The 20,979-nt window shown below is 49.2% G+C and overlaps 2 protein-coding genes across 2 annotated transcripts in view; one reads left to right on the top strand and one right to left on the bottom strand.

Moving 5' to 3' along the window:
* Positions 1-1,064: 1,064 nt before the first annotated feature.
* On the bottom strand, positions 1,065-10,720 carry LOC144137761 (uncharacterized). Its single transcript, XM_077669708.1, has 4 exons — positions 10,480-10,720; positions 8,931-9,225; positions 7,617-7,733; positions 1,065-6,164 (listed from the first exon to the last, which is right to left on the bottom strand). Exons 1-4 carry the CDS (start codon positions 10,708-10,710, stop codon positions 6,019-6,021), a joined length of 789 nt encoding a protein of 262 aa, XP_077525834.1. The 5' UTR covers positions 10,711-10,720; the 3' UTR covers positions 1,065-6,018.
* Positions 10,721-10,931: 211 nt separating this feature from the next.
* LOC144137760 (AP-5 complex subunit zeta-1-like) overlaps positions 10,932-20,979 on the top strand; it is a gene marked incomplete at its 3' end in the record, with an annotated part of 35,732 nt that continues 25,684 nt past the window's right edge. The window contains 5 exon segments of the mRNA XM_077669707.1: positions 10,932-11,243; positions 13,372-13,561; positions 15,606-15,652; positions 16,248-16,345; positions 19,022-19,237. Of these exon segments, the coding sequence (XP_077525833.1) occupies positions 11,095-11,243; positions 13,372-13,561; positions 15,606-15,652; positions 16,248-16,345; positions 19,022-19,237 (700 nt within the window).

Here is a 20,979-nt window from a genome sequence, read left to right as displayed (position 1 = left end):
GCTGCCGAAGCCGAACTCCGTGCTCGGGAAGCCGCTGCGAAACGCCAACGCCGAGCCGAAGACCCCGAAATACGTGTTCGACATGTGCATTCGCATTTCCTCACGATTCCCTTCGGGGAGTTTGGGTGAATTTTTTCCAGTGGCTGGAGAGAGTACAGCCCCTTTGAGAGGGTACTCTCACTCTGTCTGCGGAATGTAAACGTGGAACGTTTTGGCGCTGCTTCTTGTACTTCTGCATGCCAGGCATGCCTTAGATCTGGGAACGTCTGTTGGAGGGGGTCGCACTGCATTCACACAAACTCATTCTGTCTTCATCGAAGGGTTGAGGTTTGTGTTTCGTGGGCTTATCTGGGAGCATTATTTCCAGGCGTGCTGGAAAGCTGGAAGGCAGCAAAATTGGTCCACTACACTAATCTAACTTGTGCAAGTTGCCTTTGTTTTTGTGCAAAAACATGATAGGCAAAAGTTTCACATATGCAATGAAATTGCATAGTTTCACATATGCAACATTAGCAATTAGCCATGTTTTATTTTTGTCGTTCCACTGCTTTGGTACCTTGTCTTAATTCTTCGTACTGTTTTTTGTTGTACATGAAACACAGGTGCGACAAGCCCTGGCCACCTGAACAATATGCTTTTTCTTTTTTTGGTATGATTTTCATGAGCCCCACACACTTAAAGCATAGGTGTATTGAAAAATATTTTACTGTATCTTAGTGTTATTCCTTGTTGGTATTCAGTTCACAGTTGAAAATCTGATGTTTGCACACATCTAAGCCTCAGAGCTGCTGCTTTGCTCAGCGTGCAGTTGTAAGTGGACTGTCCTGCACTGCACACCTGCAGTCGAGACTGCTTCTTTGGAGTTTTGAGGCTCACACACAGCTTAGCATACTCACTGGGATCGGACTCCTGGCAGTGGGAGATAACACAGCTTCCCCCCCCCCACCTTTCTTGCAACAAGGAGGCAGCCAGTCAACTGGCAAGATAGCAAGGGGCTGTGCTTGTAGAGCGTAACCAACGCGGATGAAAAGGCAATAACAAACAACAGGGCTGCTGCATTTTGACAGTTCATTTATTTGCGAGGAAGGCAACATTGCGAGCCTAGAAGTTACACGCATGCAAATGACAGAACAATCTGGTGCTGTTCACAAACTGAGAACAATAAGTTAAAAAATAATGCCTAACAACTCCCGACAACAACCTTAGAATAGTTTAAGAAAATATTACAAAAAGCAAGCGAGAAGGGCTATACCTAATTTAATTGCAACACAAAAGGTACTGTGTAATATATGAGACTTTAAAAATGAATTTTTAACACGAAAGTGTTTTGTGCCCGGCTACACAAAGATTTTGGTGACGTGACATCCGTCACGGAAGTGACGTCGCCAGGAAAAATGCAACTGACGCGACGGCGCCCGGTTTCGATCCCACGACTCTCTGGCCACAACGGGAGGTATGTGGTGCTCTTCCCACTGTGCTACGAACCGAAACCTCAGCAATGCTACGAACGCACCTTATGTCCTTTCCTATGACTCATTCAGATGCTGCGCACCCTCTAGAAGCAACCTTCTCTAGGTGGTGTTGCTACAAGAGGTGAAGCGAAGTAGCGCATCATGACGTTAATGAACGCCGACAGTTGGCGCCTCGATGCCGGTGCCTTCGTGTACAGGGGACGCGCGTGAATTGAGGCACCCTCCCCTGTTTTTTGTTTCTTGCGTGTCGGTGTCACTTCATCTGGCAGGGTCAGGCTCACGAACCCTTCACACAAGAAGCCAATTCTTTTAACATTCAACTGCTCCTGTGAAGGCCCCTTTCACTTTCGTGTTTTGCCGAACAACAAAGAAATTTAAGCCTCCTCTGCAATTTCTTACAAAAATTTGTACAACTACACAAGCCAGGCAACTGCATGCACCGTAGTGAAACCAAATGTATTGACATGACTAAGATGATGGAGTGACAAACAGTGACCGCATACCACAGTGAATTGTCAGGAGGGAACAACTGAAAAAATGACAATGATGTATAATACAAAGTTCGACAGGATTGTAACTAGGATGCACTGAGAGCCAACAAACGCACTGAATCATTACACCTGGGCTATGAAGTGTGCCTTAGGGGAGAGCTGCAGATGGAGTGAGGCCACCTGGGGAACAAAACTGAAACACTCCCAAGACATTTCATAAGCACTCTAATAAATTCCATAGAAAACGCTTTCCACCCGCCGCGGTGGCTCAGTGGCTAAGGCGTTGCGCTGCTGAGCACGAGGTCGCGGGTTCGATTCCCGGCCGCGGCGGCCGCTTTTCTGATGGAGGCGAAAAGCAAGAACGCCCGTGTGTACGAGATTTCGGCGCACGTTAAAGATCCCCAGGTGGTCAAAATTAATCCGGAGCCCTCCACTACGGCGCGCCTCATCGCCTGCGTTGCGTCGGCGCGTTAAAACCCTCAATCAATCAATCAATCAATCAGAAAACGCTTTCCATGCACAACAGTACATTTAGTCACCAACAGGCTAGAGGAAACTGCACTGGTTGACAGGTCTGTCACCCCCACAATACCAAGAAACCGCTGCACAAAAACTGGGAAGTCCACAGTGCATATGCTTTGGTGGTTACAATATTCCATTGCAGCGCATGAAGCCACAGATTTGAGCTCTGGCTGTGTCGACAGCAGTCTCAATTGCAGCAAAGAGGCTCAATGCGACCTTTAGAAAAATCGTGAAGTGCATCCATGCGAAATTTATGGACTAGTAAAATTCCACACTGAAAGCCTGTTCCAGCAACATATTTAGCAACCCAGTACACCAAACTAGCGCTTTCCACATCTCCCAATGAGTGGGTGGGTGTTGTGCAGTGACAATCGTATAAAACTGACAGGCATGCACTTGAGACAGTGCTACTGCACATCTTGCTTCCCTGCTGTCGTTACCAGGTAAGTCGGGGTGCCCTTAAAACTGACGCTCACTCATAAAACCCTGATGTGTTGGCAGCTACCATATTTCGGCAGTTGCGCATCTTGACGACCCTGGTGGCCATCACCATTTGTTCAGCCAGTAGTACACACATTGCATCAAGCATTCACCCCCTAAAGTGCGCAGATGAAGCTTTTGCGATGATTACATGAACATAATTATGCAGTGAGAATATGCACCAAGAGGTTTCATGATTACAAGTCATGTGTGGGAACATACACCCACACAAGGAAAATAAAAACCTAAAAGCAAGCACACCATGCGTGGGAGATGAAGAGTGAAAAATGTGCAATACAAGCACTGCGGTCATTTAACTAACATAATAGGAACATTAGAAATATAAACAGCAGAAGTGACAGAGCTGTATTGGAAACTTCTGGAAAACCTAAGATGAAAAGACATCATACCTTTGAAATGATAGGAGACCAACACGTGCTGAATGCTCCCGCACTGTTCGTTTTTTGATATTTTTATTGCATGTGACTGCACAATACTATATGTTAAGGGTTGTCCCAATAAAATTTGAGTTCACAATTAGTGCCTGCCCGGTGGTTTCCCTTTTATATTTGCTGTGCTGCATACAAGCCTTTTCCAACACAACAGCCAGAACACGGACACTGGTCTGCACATATTGTTATGTGGCGACAGTACTAGCAAAACGAGCGATGGTTAGTGATCAAGCGATCTATTTACAAAGGGACCGTATCTATTCACAGTGCAGCCGTGACAGCTCGAGCTGAGGCCATGTCACCCAGTGCTTTGTCATTGGTGTGGGTCCCCTGGAGCCTGTGCGCCAGTGTCCACTTCTGCTTCCCATAACAATGTAACAGCCAACAGTAAACAGCAAAGGGACTAAGAGAACCAAACGGTGTGATCTCTCCAGTGCACTGAATGACGCACCAACCTTTTCTATGACCCAGTGATCACACTCGTCTACTTCTAGGCCTGCACAGCTGCAATATGCCGGGCAACACAAAAGTGGGTGCTCCCAACTCCACGGCCACCCCTTCAGGAGGAAACTGCATTGATTCTGTCGGGGTCACATTGTAAGGTGACATGTGCGTGAGGGTGGGGGCTTCCGTAATAATCTATGTGATGTACATTCTTGGCGCACCACTACCAGGAAAAGAGCGACGAACTGCTCATTGCTACATAGAGGATCTTTAATGCGCACCGAAATCTTGACACGAGGACAGTTTTGTCTTTTACCTCCATCACAAAAACGGCTGCCACTGTGGCTGGGATTGAACTGGCGTCCTTGGGCTCAGCAATGCAATGCCTTAGCCACTGCAGCAGGCACAGCACGCGTTGGCATTTTTAACACGAAAATGTTTTATGCCCGGGTACACAAAGATCTGACTGGCGTCATATCTGTCACGGAAGTGACGTCGCCAGAAATAGTTCCATTGATGGGGCAGCGCCAGGATTCGAGCCACGAACTCTCTCGCTGCAACGGGAGGTACACAGCGCTCTGCCCACTGCGCTACGAGTTCAAGCGCAAGTAGGTCTACGTATATCTTTCCCACTATTTCCTTCATTCAGATGCCGTCTCAGAGATGCTGTCGTCTAGAAGTGAAGCAAAGTAGTTCATCATGACACTAATGAGCACGGACAGTTGGTGCCTCGATGCCAGCGTCTTCGTGTACGCGGGACGTGGGGGAATCGAGGCACCCCCCGCCACCTTCTGCTTTCGGTGTCGGTTCCGTTTCGGCCGCACGGTTTTCAAGGGGCTGTGGTTTCAGTCGGATTTACGCAATGTTCCGGCACGTACAATCCAGTGTCTAACGTTGATGCGTCTAACGGTGCCATACCGACGTAATATAAATAGCAATGTGCAACTTCATGTGGATGCCCAATGAACATTTAAATGCTCCTGTGAAGGCACATTTCACTTTCGTGTTTTACCGATTCCTATGAAAGAGGCATCAACCACATTTCTTCATTATGCACTGTAACGTTCCAACTCCAAGTCCTGGATGATCTCAACAAAAGCACACTGTTGGCCTGCACGCGTCCTCAGCCTAAAGCACAGGTCCTCTTCCCTCTGGTCCCAGATCTATTGCATTCCATTTCTTTGCCTTATGCAACGGTGTGTGGTGGTGCCTTACTTGTCAGTGGGCACTGTAGCAACTATTTGGAGACAAAAGGCACCCTTTATTTCTGTGAATGGCATAGGCTGTTGAATGTATGCAGTTTTAAGTGCCCCCTCCTTTGTTTCCAATCACAGACATGGATACTCATGCGAGTGGCCTTCAATTCAAGGCTACTGCAAAATGAAAAGCAAGGTTAAGCTCATGTAGAAATGGCACTCGTTAAGCATTTCAAGGTCTACATTGGTTCTTGAAATTGTACCTTTACCTTCCAACAACACATGTGGCGACACGGCAGTCAAAAGTGAAAGTCTCAGGACCACTGAGTGCCCCACGCTTTGTGCACAAATATGGGCCATTGGACACCCAATCACAAGGTCTGCAACACTCTTCATGTGTGGGCAATACAGAGTCCTTGTTGTACAGTGAGGACTGACTACGGCACCTACTCTCTCCATGCCAGCAGCAAATCACAAGGGGCAGCTGGCTTTGCTGCAAAGCACCCACAATCGTCAAGCTTTTCTGCACAAACGCAGCATTATGCATTTTTCAGCAAGCAAGGAGAACTGTGTATAGGCAATGTTTATGCACACAAGGGAACTGCTTCGGCTACCCACACACCTCCCCTCCACCCATCCCCACTGCCCTGGCAGCCTCCAAAGTGCCCTTGTGCACCCTTGCTCAAGACTAATACTCTACTTTGGTAGGGAATGGTGCAAACATTTGAAAGACAGAGGAAGAAATGCTTTGTGTGCACTATCCCTTACCAAGATGGACAGCTATCAACTCGCCCAACTTTCTATGCTGCTACTACTTTCTTACGTGACACGGTAGCAGGCAGGTGCTGGCGTAACAGCACCCCTGCCCATATCGATGTGATGAGTGCTATGTACAAACTGGAACTGTGTTATATACACTGAGAATGTGCTTGCACAGACCCCCCCATAAGATGGTGGGGGGTCACCAGGACTCGGTGCTTTGGCGGACTGCGCCGTCTGGGGCTTGGAATGGGCGTGGCTTGAAGAGCTCCCACAGGCGAGCAAACTCTTGCACGTACAGGTCCACCAAGTCTGGCTCGGCCGTTATCAGCAGGTTTTCGTGGTTGCCTGCGCAGGACAGACCAGAGACAGGCAGCAGTGAATGTCATCAGCAGCAGCAGCAGCAGCTGCCTGCCAGTGTCACCTCACACTCCCAGCCTCTTTGTCAGCTAAATGCATTCTCTGCCCCCAGACGTGCCCATCTTGTCCCTCCTGTCCCGACGACCCGCATCGGCCTTAGCAGTCCACCTGTCGCCACTTCTCGGCGCCACACATGCAGCAGTACAAAGGGAGGACACGTACCGTACTTACCCGATTCTAACGCGCAACCGATTTTCCTGGCAAAAAAAAAAAACGAAAAAACTTGCACCTCTGATTGTGACGCGCACAGAACACTGTGAGCAAAAAAAAAAAAAAAAAAAGAATGTGAGAGAAACGGGCGATTTATTTCCCAAAGTAATCTCACTCCTCGTCACTCTCCGCTGACCACAACATCCCGTCTTCGGTAACGTCAAGCACGTTCGCGATACCACACTTCTGAACGAATGTTCAACCTTGGTCGATGGGACCGTGGTCCACGCCTTGTACGCCCATCCCGCGAGCTTCTCCAGAGGCGCACGCTTCAGCCGACTGCTCGTTGTGAACGCGTCGGAGCTGCTGCTGGCATTACTGTTATCAAGCGCGCAAGCGTAACGATTTGATGATTGGTGTGAACGCCGATACAAAAGGCGCCTATGCTTCCTGCATCCGAAAAATTGTTGATAAAGCTTTGGCGCCATCTTGAGATGGCGATGGGTGGGACATAATTTCCGGTTTTGGCAGTTCCAGTTTTGTATCCGATTCTAATGTGCATGCAATTTTTCGGCCTATTTTTCCGAAAAAAAAAAGTTCAGGTTAGAATCGGGTAAGTACGGTACAGTTGTTGTCAAGATTTTTCTAGGTCAGGCCAAAAGTTTCTGCCCACAAGGAATTCACAGCAAAGGCATAACATTCAAGCGTGACCAAAATAGTTTTTGACAGTAAGGAAGGGATGGGTTTGCAAGGGCTTTCTGGTGTAATACATTTCAGTTTCACTAGAGTGGTAAGCTTGTGTTTTAATTTTTTTTGTGGCCTATCAACTTCTGGCATGGCCAACAAACTTTTGACACACTGCCGACACCACTGACTAGTCTCTAATATGTAGCTGGGGTGACAGCACACCCTCTTGGCCAAGACGAATCAAATAAAAACCAAGATAAGAACTTTAAATACAATATCTAGAAATCAAAGATGAAAAAAAAGGGGGGGGGGGGGGGTGAGTAGTGCCTCCTCCTAAAAACTTGAGCTAAGTGGCCATAGAAAACGGACACTACGAATAGATGTAATATGTGCAGCAAGATTGATGGTTGCCCCTGTGGTCAAAACCTGACACAGATGAGTACTTTTGTGCTTGGGAAAGTCAGCGACTCGGCTGCAGCTCCCCACGGCAGAGTGCTGCAGAGTGTCGTCCCCGATAGGGGCCCCTCGACCAGCAGAGCGCACCTGTGACGGCCTGGCGGGTCCAGTTGAAGGATCCACTGATCAGCACCTCCCGGTCCACCAGGGCAAACTTGTGGTGCATCAGGAAGGACGACTGGTTGTTCACCCGCACGGGAATGCCTACACGGAGGGAAGGCGGGTCCCGGTTATGGTACCCGTACAAGTGGTTTTGCGCACTCTGTGCCTTCAGGTCACAAGACGCGATGTAGACAACAACGGCCACGCTCCCTGTGTGGGCAGTTAGTGAGGAAAGGCCCTATTTTGGGCTCATGGTTACCTTGCACACTCGAACAATGCACCAGTTGGCTATTGGCAACTCCCTGCCACTCTGCTTTGCGCACTGGCTACGCTGGCCAGTGACCACGCTTACAAAACAGCAAAAAAAAAAAAAAAAAAAAAAAAAACGTGGCCAAAGACAAAAGCATACGGAAGAGGTGAAAGAAATGAGCTGTCTTATATCTACCTTCAAGGGACCCTGCAAAACTTTTTTCAACTTTTTTTGATATCTTAAATGCTTGCAGAACGTAGTCACTCAACAACCCCAGTACTTAGATTAGGGGTCACAAGGTATCCCAGCCAAAAATTACTGCTCTATGCCCACCAGATAACTTGGAAACTTGCTCAAAAGGTTTTTCTCTCTTTCCTGGTCTTGATGTTCTTCAACCGCTGGAATTACGCCATTAAGGCCATCTAGCGGCTGCTGGCCAGTTTTCCTTCAGTTGCAGCAATGAACGCTTTTCGATAGCAACTTCAAAAATAAAGCCACAAAAGAAAAGCCAAAACAGAAGGCGTATCTGGTGTGACGAGCAAATCACGCAGTGCCACCTGTGCTGCTTTCGCAGTGCTTTTAGATGCAAAGGAAAGAGTGAAAGCGTTCATCGAAAGTGCTGCAGGGTCCCTTTCATGTGCAAGCTGTTTGTGTCCTGTGCTCCCAACACAAACCAGTACAATCTAGCTGCAGTGCCAATCCTGCTGCTCCAGAATGTCTTGAAATGCCCCGACCTCTAAAATGCTTGCTTCCACCACGACTGGCTTGGTATGCTGCGTACGAATGTAATGTCATACACCAGTGCATGCCAAGCTGAAGAGACATTTGGCATTGCTCTGTGAGGCACCACTGGACTTGCCCACTGGGTATGAACAGAGGTGATGAAAAAAAGGAATGCAGACATGACCCGTGCTATGTTTCACGAAGTGGAAGATTTGCGAAGTGACATCCTGCATGGCTGGAGTGAAGAGCACTTACACTTGGAACAGCAAGGGACGCTTGAACAGCAAAGGTTGGTGAGAAACAAAGAGAGGGATGTGCTCCCATACCAGCCTCGCGCAGCCTGCCAATCTGGGAGCCCGGCGTGTCGACGCCCTCGGCCTCGGTGATGATGCGGATGGCCCGGCCGCGGCGGTGGCTGCTCAGGATGGCGTCACCCAGGGTGTCGCAGGTGATCATGTAGACGCACACGTCGAGCGTGCGGTCCGCCGACGTGAGTGTGTGAACAAGTGTGCGGAGCGACGTGGGGCCATGAAGGAAGCTGCAGCTGGAGTTGCCACACGTGTCCGAGTTGTCGTGCATCGCCTTGGGGCACGCCACGCCCCGGTCGGGGAAAAAAATTACCTGGGACAGATATGTTGCCATGTTTCAGCTCAGCAGCTCCATGACTGTATGCAGAAAGCACTGTTTCACTCAATCTCCAACTTGGGTAGCTTTAGGCAAGAGAAAATTACCTAGTAAGTGCAGGTTATCAGGTAATGACAATGACTCAGCGAGCGACATTAATTTCATCAAAATGTGCATTCTCTTTTCAGGCATGAACACAGGAGAATGCATGACATCGCATACTCAGCATTCCAGAACTCCACCAAAGCTTTGCACTGGCACACTGCATTTGCGACACGATCCAAGTTAAAGGGACACCGAAAAGCTTTGTGAAGGTGGCAATCAAATGCATTCAGGTGGTGGAACACATAACGGGGAATTTTTGAGCCAAGTGTGAGCCCCATACGTCGTACGGATAATTTGTAAACAATTTTTGAAGATCACCTTTCTCAGCCGATGAGCGCGACGCCGCAGCGAGCCGACCGTGGCTGACACAACGGCGAAGGCGCCCCCTGATTCGCCCAATCGCCGGCGAGTGCCATTGGCTTCCGGCTGCTCTTCCCTGCGCGATCCCGAGGCAAAGGCGGGTCCGCAGCAATTGACGCGTGCCTAGGCGCAGGAATGTAGCTAGCGCAGAATGGAAGTCGAGCGTCGCGATGTCACATGGCTATTACCGGTGTTTCCAGCTGCTTTGAAGGAAGCAGAGAGGGAGGAGGAGTCGATCGGCAAGTGGGGAGAGGTGCATTTAATTGCTTCTGGCGCAGCTAATACTGAATGTAGATCAATAATTCCAACGGCATTGCATCGCTATATTGGTGCTACGCGACAATACAGGCCTTTTGTAACTTTTACAGAAGGCTTTTTTGGGTCCCTTTAAGGCAATGTTTACAACAATCAGCCCATTCAGTTTTGGTTTAATCATGTTGCAAAAATTCAGGAGCTTAAAAATTCTATACTAGAAGTTAAATTGCAGTCGCAAGCAAAATTTCAGTTCTACTATTGCGATAGAAAACAAGATAGACAGGTTACCTCTCATCACCCGCGCGCGTTCACTTTCGCCCCGCAAGCACTGCGCATGCGCTAAAGTTCTTCATGGCGTCGCTGCAATGCACTGTAGTAGGGTAGGCAATGCCACGCGCTACCACGTGGCATTCAATGAGAGAGAGAGAATGCGCAAATGGTTAAGGGCCGAACGTCCTGATACTTCACGCGCACGTTTTGAATTTGATCGGCAGGTTGCTATCACTCGCTACGTTTAACCACGTAGCCCACCTGATTGCCGAGGTCCTGCGCTTTCTTGCTCAGGGAGCGTTTCCTCTTACGCGTAGCGCGCACGTAGACGTAGTAGGCCACTTCGCTGAACACTGACAGGCCGAACACGACGGCCAGGACATCGGAGAGGCGCATCCTATTGAATCTTGTCTCCAAAAACTGGCACGGAAAATTTACGCGCCGGTTCACAGCCGCCACAGCGGCCGTGGAGAGGGAAGGGGGAACACCCATGGAACACCACACCGCACCACGTGATATAAACAATAAATGATGATGATGATATTTTCATTAAAAAATGCTACATACATGCTTCACAAAAAGCCAACACTTAAAAGCTATAATATAGTTTGTTTTAACTCTGCTAGCAAGTAACATTGATTAGTTCGGTTCCTGGTAAAAAAATGAAAAATAATAAGGCTTGGTTAATGCAGTAATGCAATAATGCAGGGGAGAAAGAGAGAGAATTTTAACGATGCCAGACAATGTCCCTAGGTAGAAGCTTTATGGTAACCAGCGCCTCTTCGACAGTCTCCGCATCTGTCCGTGAGTGGGATCAGCTGACTGGGAAAGCATGCGAGCAGGGTGGAGAAAAATCCTCCCTGTTCTGTGGTGGAGATGGCAGCGAGCTTTGCCGACGACCTGATCTCCGTGCGAAGCCACAAGAAGTTGAACCTCAACGAGCTGCTTGACAACCTTCCCAAGCAGCTCACCAAGGATGTTCTTCAGCAGCTGCACGCCGCTGTGCTGGACTGCGATCCCGAGCTGTGAGTCCAGTTGAGGCGCGCTGACACTTGCCAAGCCGATGGTTCGGCGTAATTACTACGCGCCTCCCGTTAATTTGATCGTGTCGCGTTGATTCAGTTTTTAAGAGGTTCCACTAAAGTAGGCCTTTTTGGTGTCACCAGCTTTGATGGTGTGAGGTCACCTTAGAAAAAAAAAAAAAAAACTAAATGCGTCATCGTTGCCGCATCGTTTGAATGATGGTTGATGTGCCAATTTACTTGAAATCCGAAGGCGCCGTGCATCGGTTCGTGTGAAGCCCAGAATATGCGCTCCTCATTTGCTGCGACGGCCTCACCACACAGCCAGACAGGTGGATTGGCCAGTCACGATGACAGCAGCAGTTTAGAGCTCGCGGCTGTTTCAGCAACAAAACCCATCTGTGCACGATAAAGGAGCCACAAGCCGCGGCTGGTTGGTTGATTGGTAAACCCGGATTGTGGCACATACCCACGCGGGGTATTGACCAGGAGGCTGCCTGTAAATGTTTTAATGTGACCCGGTTTATTTTAGAAACAAGCATTAAGCAAAGAGAGAAAGAGAATGAAAAAATCTTGGAATGTACACAAGCCGGTGGTGGTGAGCGTGACCCCATATCTTCGTCTCTCACGTCTTCAGTCGCCTCCTTTTCCTCGTCGTTTGCAACAAGCAGCATGGCTGGCATTACCTTGGGACATAGCTGCAGTGGTTTCTCTGGTGGTGTTTGTTGTTGTTCTTTTACCAAGTCCAACATACCCTCTCAGTGTGATTGGCCTGTGAGATGACAGCAACCGTCAGCGGATCACATCTGTACGAACCCCAATATTCATTTAGCTGCGGCCACAATTCACACAGTATTTTGAAGGTGATTGGTTAGTGACGATGTCAGCTGCTGTAAGAGGCGCGATATTCTGTTGTGCGATAGGTACAAGCCAGGCACTTCTGGTGTGATGCAGAACGCTAACTAAACATGTCGGTGTGCTGTGCCCCACCCCTAAGCCAACCTACAGGATACCAAATCACCCTTGTTTAGCAAAGGAATATGCAGAATTGAACTAAATAAGAGAACAGTTTGTAGTAAAAAAAAAAATAACGGGCCTTGCAAAAAATATTTGCACTTCTTGGACTTGAACCCAAGCCGTTCATTCTAAAGCCGATGGTTCTACCCATTAGGCTACTGAGGAACTCTTTAAGCGGTTGCTCAAAACAACAGAAGCAGTGTCCCAAGCAAGTCAGTGTGTGGCACTGGGTGTGTGCAGGAAGTACCCACAGGGGAACAGAATCTCGTGCTGGAACCCGCCGCGGTGGCTCAGTGGCTAAGGCGTTGCGCTGCTGAGCACAAGGTCGCGGGTTCGATTCCCGGCCGCGGCGGCCGCTTTTCTGATGGAGGCGAAAAGCAAAAACGCCCGTGTGTACGAGATTTCGGCGCACGTTAAAGATCCCCAGGTGGTCAAAATTAATCCGGAGCCCTCCACTACGGTGCGCCTCATCGCCTGCGTTGCGTCGGCGCGTTAAACCCCACAATCAATCAATCAATCTCGTGCTGGAAGCTCACGGCCCATTCACAGCTCCCTGTTTGGCTGTGACACGAATATAACCGACCCCTGCAGCTGGCATACCCACTCGGGGGTTTAACCAGTGCAGCAGGCACCAGAGGCCCATGCCCAATTCACCGAGACTCCCATCGGCAGCGGCATCAATACACCCACCCACGCAATGCTATTGCAACTCATCAAAAGGTGACTGTAATGCATGTTGACATCATACAAAGAATCTTAGGTGCCCCGCAACTTTTTTTCTATTTTATCTGGCTGAATTGCCACCCTCGCTGTCGTGCTCTAGTTGTCGCTATGATCTGAAGAGTGTCGTCTGGTGTGGCGCGGTGTGCAGCATCATTTAATGTGAAAACATGGAATGGCTGTAGGAACGCCATGAGTTATTGTGTCTGGGAATACTTGCCCTTCATCATGTCCGAGTGTTCCTAGATGTACACACTCGCAAAAAAAATTTGGTTAGTTGCGAGTACAGCTTGCTGGCTGTTAAATGTGCCGAATGGCAAATGCGAGCCAGTGGGCACTGCAAGTGGTGAGTGGCCCTGTTCTCCCTCCCTCCCTCCCCCCCCTGGGTTTCCAGGATCCCCCAGCAGGAGGCGGCCGTGAGCAGCCTGCTGGTGGCGGTGCTGGACGAGCGGGCGCCCCCCGGCCGGCGCCACCTGGCCCTGTCCGTGCTGGAGGCCCTGTGCCCCCAGTACGGCCTCGAGGAGATGCTGCTGCCCCTGCCGCCCCAGCAGCTGGCGCTCTTCCTGCCGGCTCTGCTCGCCCAGGTGTGTCCTCACATTGCTGCTGCTGCTGCTGCTGCTGCTGCTGGGTTGGAGGGGCAGGCTGTGCCCCTGTTTCAGGTTCCTTAGCTTGCATGGCCACGCACACATCGGGCATTAAACAGGGAAGTGGGGAGCTCGCCACAAAAAGGCACACTTTCATTCTATTGAAGTAGTGTCTTTTGCGAGGAGATGATGATGTGCTCTTATGGTTGGCCGTATGTGCTCTCATTGTCATCGTGGAGTGTGTGTGTTGAAAAGAAAGGGCTGCTGACATGACGTGGTTTGCAAGGTCCTGCCTCAGTTATTTCTCCAGCTTCGTTGTGTGGCGGAGTAAAAATGATAAAATGCTCTCGTAGCCCCCCTATATAGGTGGTATTCTATTCACACAACTTCTCTTGGCAACAATGAAAACTGCCATGACGGTGCTCACTTTGTCTGCTCATCTCGCTGGACAAAAAACAGGCCGTGGTGTCCACCTTCTGTGCCGTTACCACCCAGTGGTCGGCTATGGCATCAACATGCATGAATAATCGCAGTCATTCTACTTGCCCTTGAGAACTCTGCATCACCACTGGAGAATGGAGCAGGGCTTGTGAAAGAAAGCGGCACGACACACAAAATTTTGCATGGCCAACCGCCAATGTCTTGTGGCATCTGCAGCGACATCGCAAGAAATGCACATAAACTGACTGCACTCGGCTATTGCGAGAGAGTTCTGGAACACAGCTCACTCTTAGATTAAACTCGGCACACGGAGCTCCCGGGTACACCTGCGACCGTCCTTGAAAGAACCTAATGCAGCGCAGTTGCCTGTGACCGCGGATATCAACACAGGTGTGCTCACAGCTTGCCCACGGCACATTCCTTCTGTACAAAAGCCAAATAATGCTTCCAAAAGAAGTGAGTGTTCACACACATGCCGATTGAGATACGACAGTAGTGTAGCAGTGCGTGCATTGTTAGATGGGGGACTAGTGACGTCTACCAGCTAGCAACCAAAGGAGAAGGCACTCGCCAAGAGTTTAGCAATTCATGGCTGATACCATGGCAGCTGGCAATGAGCTGATCTGTGCTGGTGACTTCACTCATGTCTTGCGACAGGTAGGCTGTAGCACACAATGCGAAACAGTAGCTGGCGTCAACGTAGTACATTTGAGCTCGATGGGACACAATGCTGCTGCTACTGCTGCCTGCACAAGCTCTGCGCACGGCCTGTGCATACTTCATCGCCTTAGCAACGGGGACGTGCAGGCTCTGGCATGGGGGCACGCACACATGGTTGCCAGCATGCTTTCCATGCCAGTGAATACAACCTATCCACCTTTTTAAACTTTGTGCATTCTGAATTATATTTTTACAGTCAGGTTTCATTTGCGTGTGATACTACGTTGGCACCAATAATGTATTCTGTAGGCATTTGAGGCCCTCCAGCAAGTTGCGGGCGTTACGTTGAGCTTGCTGTAATCCTCCCAGCACCCTTTCCGTGTGCCTTTTGGGAAAAAAAGAAGTTCCCTTATTGCATCTTGCCCTTCTCGTGTGAGGATGGCTTGCAAGGTCCTTATAAATCCCACCTGTGCGAACAGTGCACGTTTTGGGGCAAGCATTTCATTACAGTCTGTATTCTCATGGGTTCCTTCAACAGCGAAGTTAACACTGATTTGTCAGTTTTACTTGTAACAGAGGGGAAACAAAAAACTCAGTGCTGGACTTGTGTATTCTGTAGTGTTGGTCCCTGTGGGGTTAAAACTAATTTCCCATTGCGTTGAGCATTTCAAGGCTTGGCTGCGTTATTGCTTGCTTGGCGTTAACGTTGCTCTTTGTAGTTGCCACGATAGATGCGCGGCCTGAAACTGTGGGAAGCCTGGATTGGGCCAGTGTTGAGATGGGAGACCATTGTGTTCTGTACAGGTGCATCTGTACGTCAGCCTCTCAGGAGATGGGCGCACTATTGTGCAGGTGACTGCATTGCAGGCACTGTTTGAAGGGAGCCTTCTTTTGCGGCAGCATTTGTGGACGTAGTGGTGAGCTGGGTCCTCCTCCTTTGCAGGGCACAGACAGCCCCCACTTCCGGGGCCTGCTGGAGAAGCTTCTCAGGTGGGCTGCATGCCACTGGAGCAGGCCTGCGGAAGCGGTGCTTTGCTCTCCTGGTCTGGGTGATCCCGCACTGCTTTAACCTGCATCTCATATTGGCGGGCATTCTCAATTCTAGTCATGCACTTGCTGATGCTTTCACTTCTGCTGCCAGTCACATTTGATGTGGATGACGGCTCTCCTTGTGTTAGCGCTGAATGGGCGCAACACGGTAGTTGTTGTCCTGGGTGTTCAAGAATGTGGGAAACCACATTGTTTGTCTCTAACCTGAAGCACCTAATGGCTAGAAGTGTTCACACACAGGTTTGTGGAAGGGAAATGGCGTGTGCCCCAGTACCAGCTGATGTAGCACGAAGGAAGTGCGTGGTCTGCTCTCCTGCCTTGTGTGGGGACGCTCTCTCCCTCCAACCGGCGCGATCAGCCTGTTGCAGCCAGTATGGCACATAAGGCTACGCGATGTACGCAAAAAGTTCGCTGTGCACTGCTTTCCACCTTCTCCCCTTCACGCTGCGCTGCATTGGTGGGCTGGTTTTGCGGGGCAGTCGGGGGAAGCAGCAGCAGTGCCAGCAGCCCCCCGGTGGTTCCCCTGCCTGTGCAGTGCCCTGGAGGATGCGGGGGTGGGGGCCCCCGTCAAGCGCGAGATCCTGCTGTACCTGACGCGGGTGGCCGAGGCCCAGCCACACCTGCTCTCCCGGGGTGAGTGCCCCCTCCCGCAGTGCACGGGAGCCAGTCGGCTGCTGCAGTGCACACCTCCGTGCCATGCAAGGCACGGGAGAGAAAGAACCTCTGCAGCACAGTGGTTGCAGCGTGCCTCACCTTTCGGCCAGAATGCTGCATGAATATTGTCTAGAAGAGACTGCCCTTCTTTCTCAGTGGGCCTATGATAGTTTGCCTCTCGTGATCCGTACATCATTGTGGATTCATGGAGGAGAGAAATGCTGTCTATGTATATGTGCAAGGAAATTGTCAATGGCTAAAGGGACCATGCAGACAAAATACAAGTTTGTTTTATTCAAAAGATTTTGTATTTTATAGTGCCCCCAGCGCTTGTCCGGAAGCAAGCAATGCTTTATTCGCTGAGAAATTAATCACTTCGAGTTAAAATTTTGATTCCCCCGCAAAATCTTGTGTTTTCACGACGTTTGCAATGGCATCACAAGAACCGCTACCAGCCAATTGGAGAGCCTCATTTACAGTTAGTCAACCTAGATGGCGCCACCATACCGCAAAGGGCCGTTTTCTGCCTTTGCTTTGATTTGACTGTAATTGTACATGGCTTGTTTTCTTTAACGTAGAAAATAATTGTTTCGTGAAACGTGGTGTTACCTAAGGTACCATCACTTACACCAATCGGCCAGTATCATCTGATATAACCCCAAAGCACCAGAGTGCTGTGCAGCTAAAACAAGCATAGTGCGCACAGTACCAACAGCAGTACACATCGATACTTCTATGTTTACAAGTACTTTCATAAATTCCAATGTTTACCCCACCATTATTACTGCTATAGAAAAAATAATGTACCCTTACTTTAAGCCCAAATAGCTCATTTGGCAAGCTTGCAAGCCGTGCTAACTTGTGTTTGCTTTTATCAGCCTTAGCCAATCACAGAGCTGCTGCATATGCCATCACATGGTTCTGTTGTGGGAAATGAGCTAGTGGGTCGCATGGCCATTCCCTTTTTTCCTAACTATCTAGCTTATTTGAGCAAAGTTTATGTTAAAAGTGGTGTCAGCGTGATTCTATCGAGGCAGTCTTTCGAATGAACCAAACTTGTGTTTTGTCTGCATGGCCCCTTTAAAGGGACAGTAAAGGGTGGATGGAAACAAGTTGCCCTGTTTTGATGGATTACGGTGCTGAGGATCTTAACACACCATTCTCACAACTAGCAGTTTTTTAACAAGGCAGAAAATGCCAGAAGTGTGAAAACATGTAGTTGCCCCGCACGCTTTTGGGTACTGCGGTTTGTGATGTCACATAAGTTGTGACTGGCGAGAGGTCACTGGAGGAGCATCTGTAGACGTTTTCTTGGAATAAACAGCTCCCCAGTTGTTGAGCAGGTGAAATAACTGTAAATCAAAAGTTTCTGTGAACTCATCTTATTTTAAAAACACAGACTGCAGCTTTTACGCATTGCGAGGCAGGCTGCTTCTCTTCAGTCCGCCATCATGCATGCTTTCAGTTTCATTTTGGAAAAGCATTGGTGCGCAGTCAGCAAAGTCAATAACCTAACAGCGAAAACCCAAGCTTCTGTAAGCAATATCCCCATCAGGAAGCAATGAAAAAAACAAGATTCACTGCTGGAGTTTTTCACACATGGATGTTGGTATCAGTTTGAGCCTAATCGCCTGTGAAAGGTACAGGGTACTTACTGCAGGTGGTTAGCCGACCAATCCGATCTTGTGCTCTTCCATTTGCTGCGAGCTGCTGTATCAATAGTCCGTATAGCGTGTTTCATTCTACCTTTGTTGTTATGTTTGGGCCATGGGGAGCGCAATCGACGACTACTCAACACGGCTGCCATGATGAAAGTGTCTATTTCACGCTAGGTGTGCGTTAAAGAAAACATGAGGTGGCTGTGATTGCCAGATGAGGTGAGGTGAAGGCTAGCCAGGCAGCTGCACTCGCATGATATTTGAAAGGGCACCTGTCGCTTTGGAGGGGACTTTTTTCGTGGCCGGCTCATGGGGTCTGTGTGGCCGGTGTAGGTGGGGACACCAGCCGTTCAAGCACTTAGGAGCACTTCTAGTTCCTTCAGCGATAAATCATAAAAACCAAAGCCAGCCTCCTCGGCCATAGAAAAATTGTCAGGATTGGCCATGGCTTGAAGACTTTGAAGCTACCGTTGCTGGCGGGAGAGCGCCTGGCGTCAACCATTTACACTCTAGACCGCATCAGTGCCTCGCTCCTACTTTGTGATGTAATGGCTACATTGCAAAAAAATAAAAGGGGAGTGGGTGAGAAAAATGCCGGCTTTGTTTGCTTATTTCCCAGCAAAAGTTGCATCGTTGCTTGTCGAAGAAAAGTCAAGAGAGCTACGAAACATATGATCTTTCAGTTAAAACAGAATTTCATTCAGCGTTTAGTGTCCCTTTAACAATTCCAGTTGTGTCTTATTTTGTAGCCTTTTTTTTTGTGTTGCTTGTAGTGTTGTTCAGCCAGTATAAGCAGATGGGAAGTACTTTGGAGACATTCTTCTTGTGTTTAAATGGCTTTACTCTGCTTGACCTGAGCTGGTATTAACTTGAAGGAGTGGTGAAGAGAAGCCAGGCCTTCATTCTGGTGAAAGTAATCTCTTGTTGGAATTTTCGCACAAACTTTGAACAAGCAAGCTTGTGAGGAGGTGCACACAGTGGCCCCTTGTCCTCGCAGGGGACGCGGAGCGTGTCCTGAAGCAGCTGCCCGGCTGGCTGCTGGACTGCTCGCTCTTCTCCTCCCCCCGGCTGGTGGGCGTGTCCTCCGTCACGGGGCCCCCTCCGTCGGCAGCCACCGGCACCAGCAGCCGCTTCCGCCGCTCAGAGTCCGCCCAGCCCGTCTCGGAGCTGGACGGGGTCGTCTCGCAGGAGACCTTCACGGTGCTCACCGCAGGTCGGTGCTGGCTGCACTTGGCACGGGGAGTTCCATACCGATTGGTATGCACCAGAGGGAAGTGTGGCATCAGTGTCTAGGCGAGCCGAGCTTCAGGGAGGGTGCTGCCACGTACCGCGGAGAAGGGTTCCACCGTTATTTGGCATGGCTCACCAATAGCTCAAAAGTTGCCCGGGGCTGCCAAAAGGCAGTGTAATTGTAAGTTTGTTTATTTATTCAGATTACCTGCAGTGCCGATAATACATTACAGCAGGGGGGTATCACAAATACATGCATACAATTCATCACATGGGGGGAAAAAAGAGAGGTGAGGGTCTGTGACACAAGTCAACACTAGTGCGTCAAGTGTACAAGCAGTGTCACTGTTGAAGAAGAAAAAAAAAGTACCTGCGGCAGTGGCTCAGTGGCTAAGGCATTGCACTGCTGAGCACGAGGTCGCGGGCTCAATTCCTGGCCACGGCGGCCGCTTTTCTGATGGAGGCAAAAAGCCAAAATGCCCGTGTGTGGGAGATTTCGGCACACGTTAAAGATGCCCAGGTGGTCGAAACTAATCCGGAGCCCTGCACTACGGCGCACCTCATCGCCTGTGTTGCGTTGGCACGTTAAACCCTACAATTGTCATCAAAAAAGAAAGAAAGAAAGAAAAAGGAAAAAGTTACAAGTGTGACAAAAACGTGTGGGACAGAGCATCAGATGTACAAGCAACGATGTTACTTGGTAATTTAGTCCGTTTGCCAATATAACAGGGGAATGGGGGAAAAAAGAACCCTTGTAAACATTACTACGGTAGCCAATGTCACGAATTTTCCATTTATGGTCGTGTCACTTAGGTAGAAAGTGCGGGGGTAGTAAGAAAATTTTAGGATCAGTGCCAGTCTTTTTAAAAAATACGGTAGACTAGTTCAAGTTTGTGGTGCAACTGACATTTACTTAGTGGTTCCCATCCCAACTCTGCTTAACTCTTTCGTTACCACGCCTATTCAAATCGATCACCGGTGATCGATGATTTATATTGCCTATTTCGACATGTTGTAGTCATTTCTCGTGCACCTAATGCGGTCAGTGGTTAGTCTAGGCAGTGCCCTTTTAGAATCCGTTTAAATTTTCCCGCTCCGGCGACATGGAGATTTTTGACGGCGTTTTTTGCGAGCTGAGGTGCGTGTTTTTGAGGAAGGGGGCGTGGCTGCTGCCCTTGAGAAAAAAGCATGCAGATCGTCGCTAGGCTGCATTACCATAATATTTTTTTTGTCTAAAGGCTCCCGGCAAGTCAAATACCAAATAATGCGCTCAGCTTTGTAGTCCGACAGCGTTGAGAGGTGATAATTACTTGAAAATGGCCTCAGCTATTCACTAATGATCTTTGGTTCGGAGAAAGGGCAGCTTTATTCTCCCAAACCTTATTTCTGATGGTCCCCCGCATGTCTAGCAAGTGTGCCTGCCATTTTCGACCAGTTTCCAAAAGTTTCGGTTTCGTTTTTGCATTGCGAAATTCATATTTGGCGCTACTACGCAGTTACCCAACTACAAGCTCATTTGCCATGGCGCCTCCGTTGCCCGCTACTGCTCCTCAAACAAGCATGCCGCTCGCGCTTCCACTTTATCTACGCCCTGCTTCTGCGATAAGAGCTTCCGCTGAAAGTCAAACGATAACACCAAGTCGTCGGGTGTCAGTTCAGGCGAGGAGAACGCTTCCAATCGGCCTTGAACACCGCCAGCTGTTCACCGGCCAGTTTCGGTTTCAT

The sequence above is a fragment of the Haemaphysalis longicornis genome, unplaced genomic scaffold, assembly GCF_048455015.1.
Source record: "Haemaphysalis longicornis isolate Haplotype H1 unplaced genomic scaffold, Haemaphysalis longicornis Haplotype H1 scaffold_5, whole genome shotgun sequence".
Classification (NCBI taxonomy): domain Eukaryota; kingdom Metazoa; phylum Arthropoda; class Arachnida; order Ixodida; family Ixodidae; genus Haemaphysalis; species Haemaphysalis longicornis.
The sequence above is the reverse complement of the archived record's forward strand: the minus strand, read 5'-3'. Positions and strand labels throughout refer to the sequence as shown.

Bases quoted from the DNA above. Each gene is read 5' to 3' on its own strand.
- LOC144137761 (XM_077669708.1), bottom strand. From the start codon at position 10,710: ATGGGTGTTCCCCCTTCCCTCTCCACGGCCGCTGTGGCGGCTGTGAAC. The intron at 7,734-8,930 runs GTATGGGAGCAC...CCCTCCGTGTAG, and splicing joins TGGCAGGCTGCGCGAGGCTG to GCATTCCCGTGCGGGTGAAC. The intron at 6,165-7,616 runs GTGCGCTCTGCT...TGTCCTGCGCAG, and splicing joins GACCCGCCAGGCCGTCACAG to GCAACCACGAAAACCTGCTG.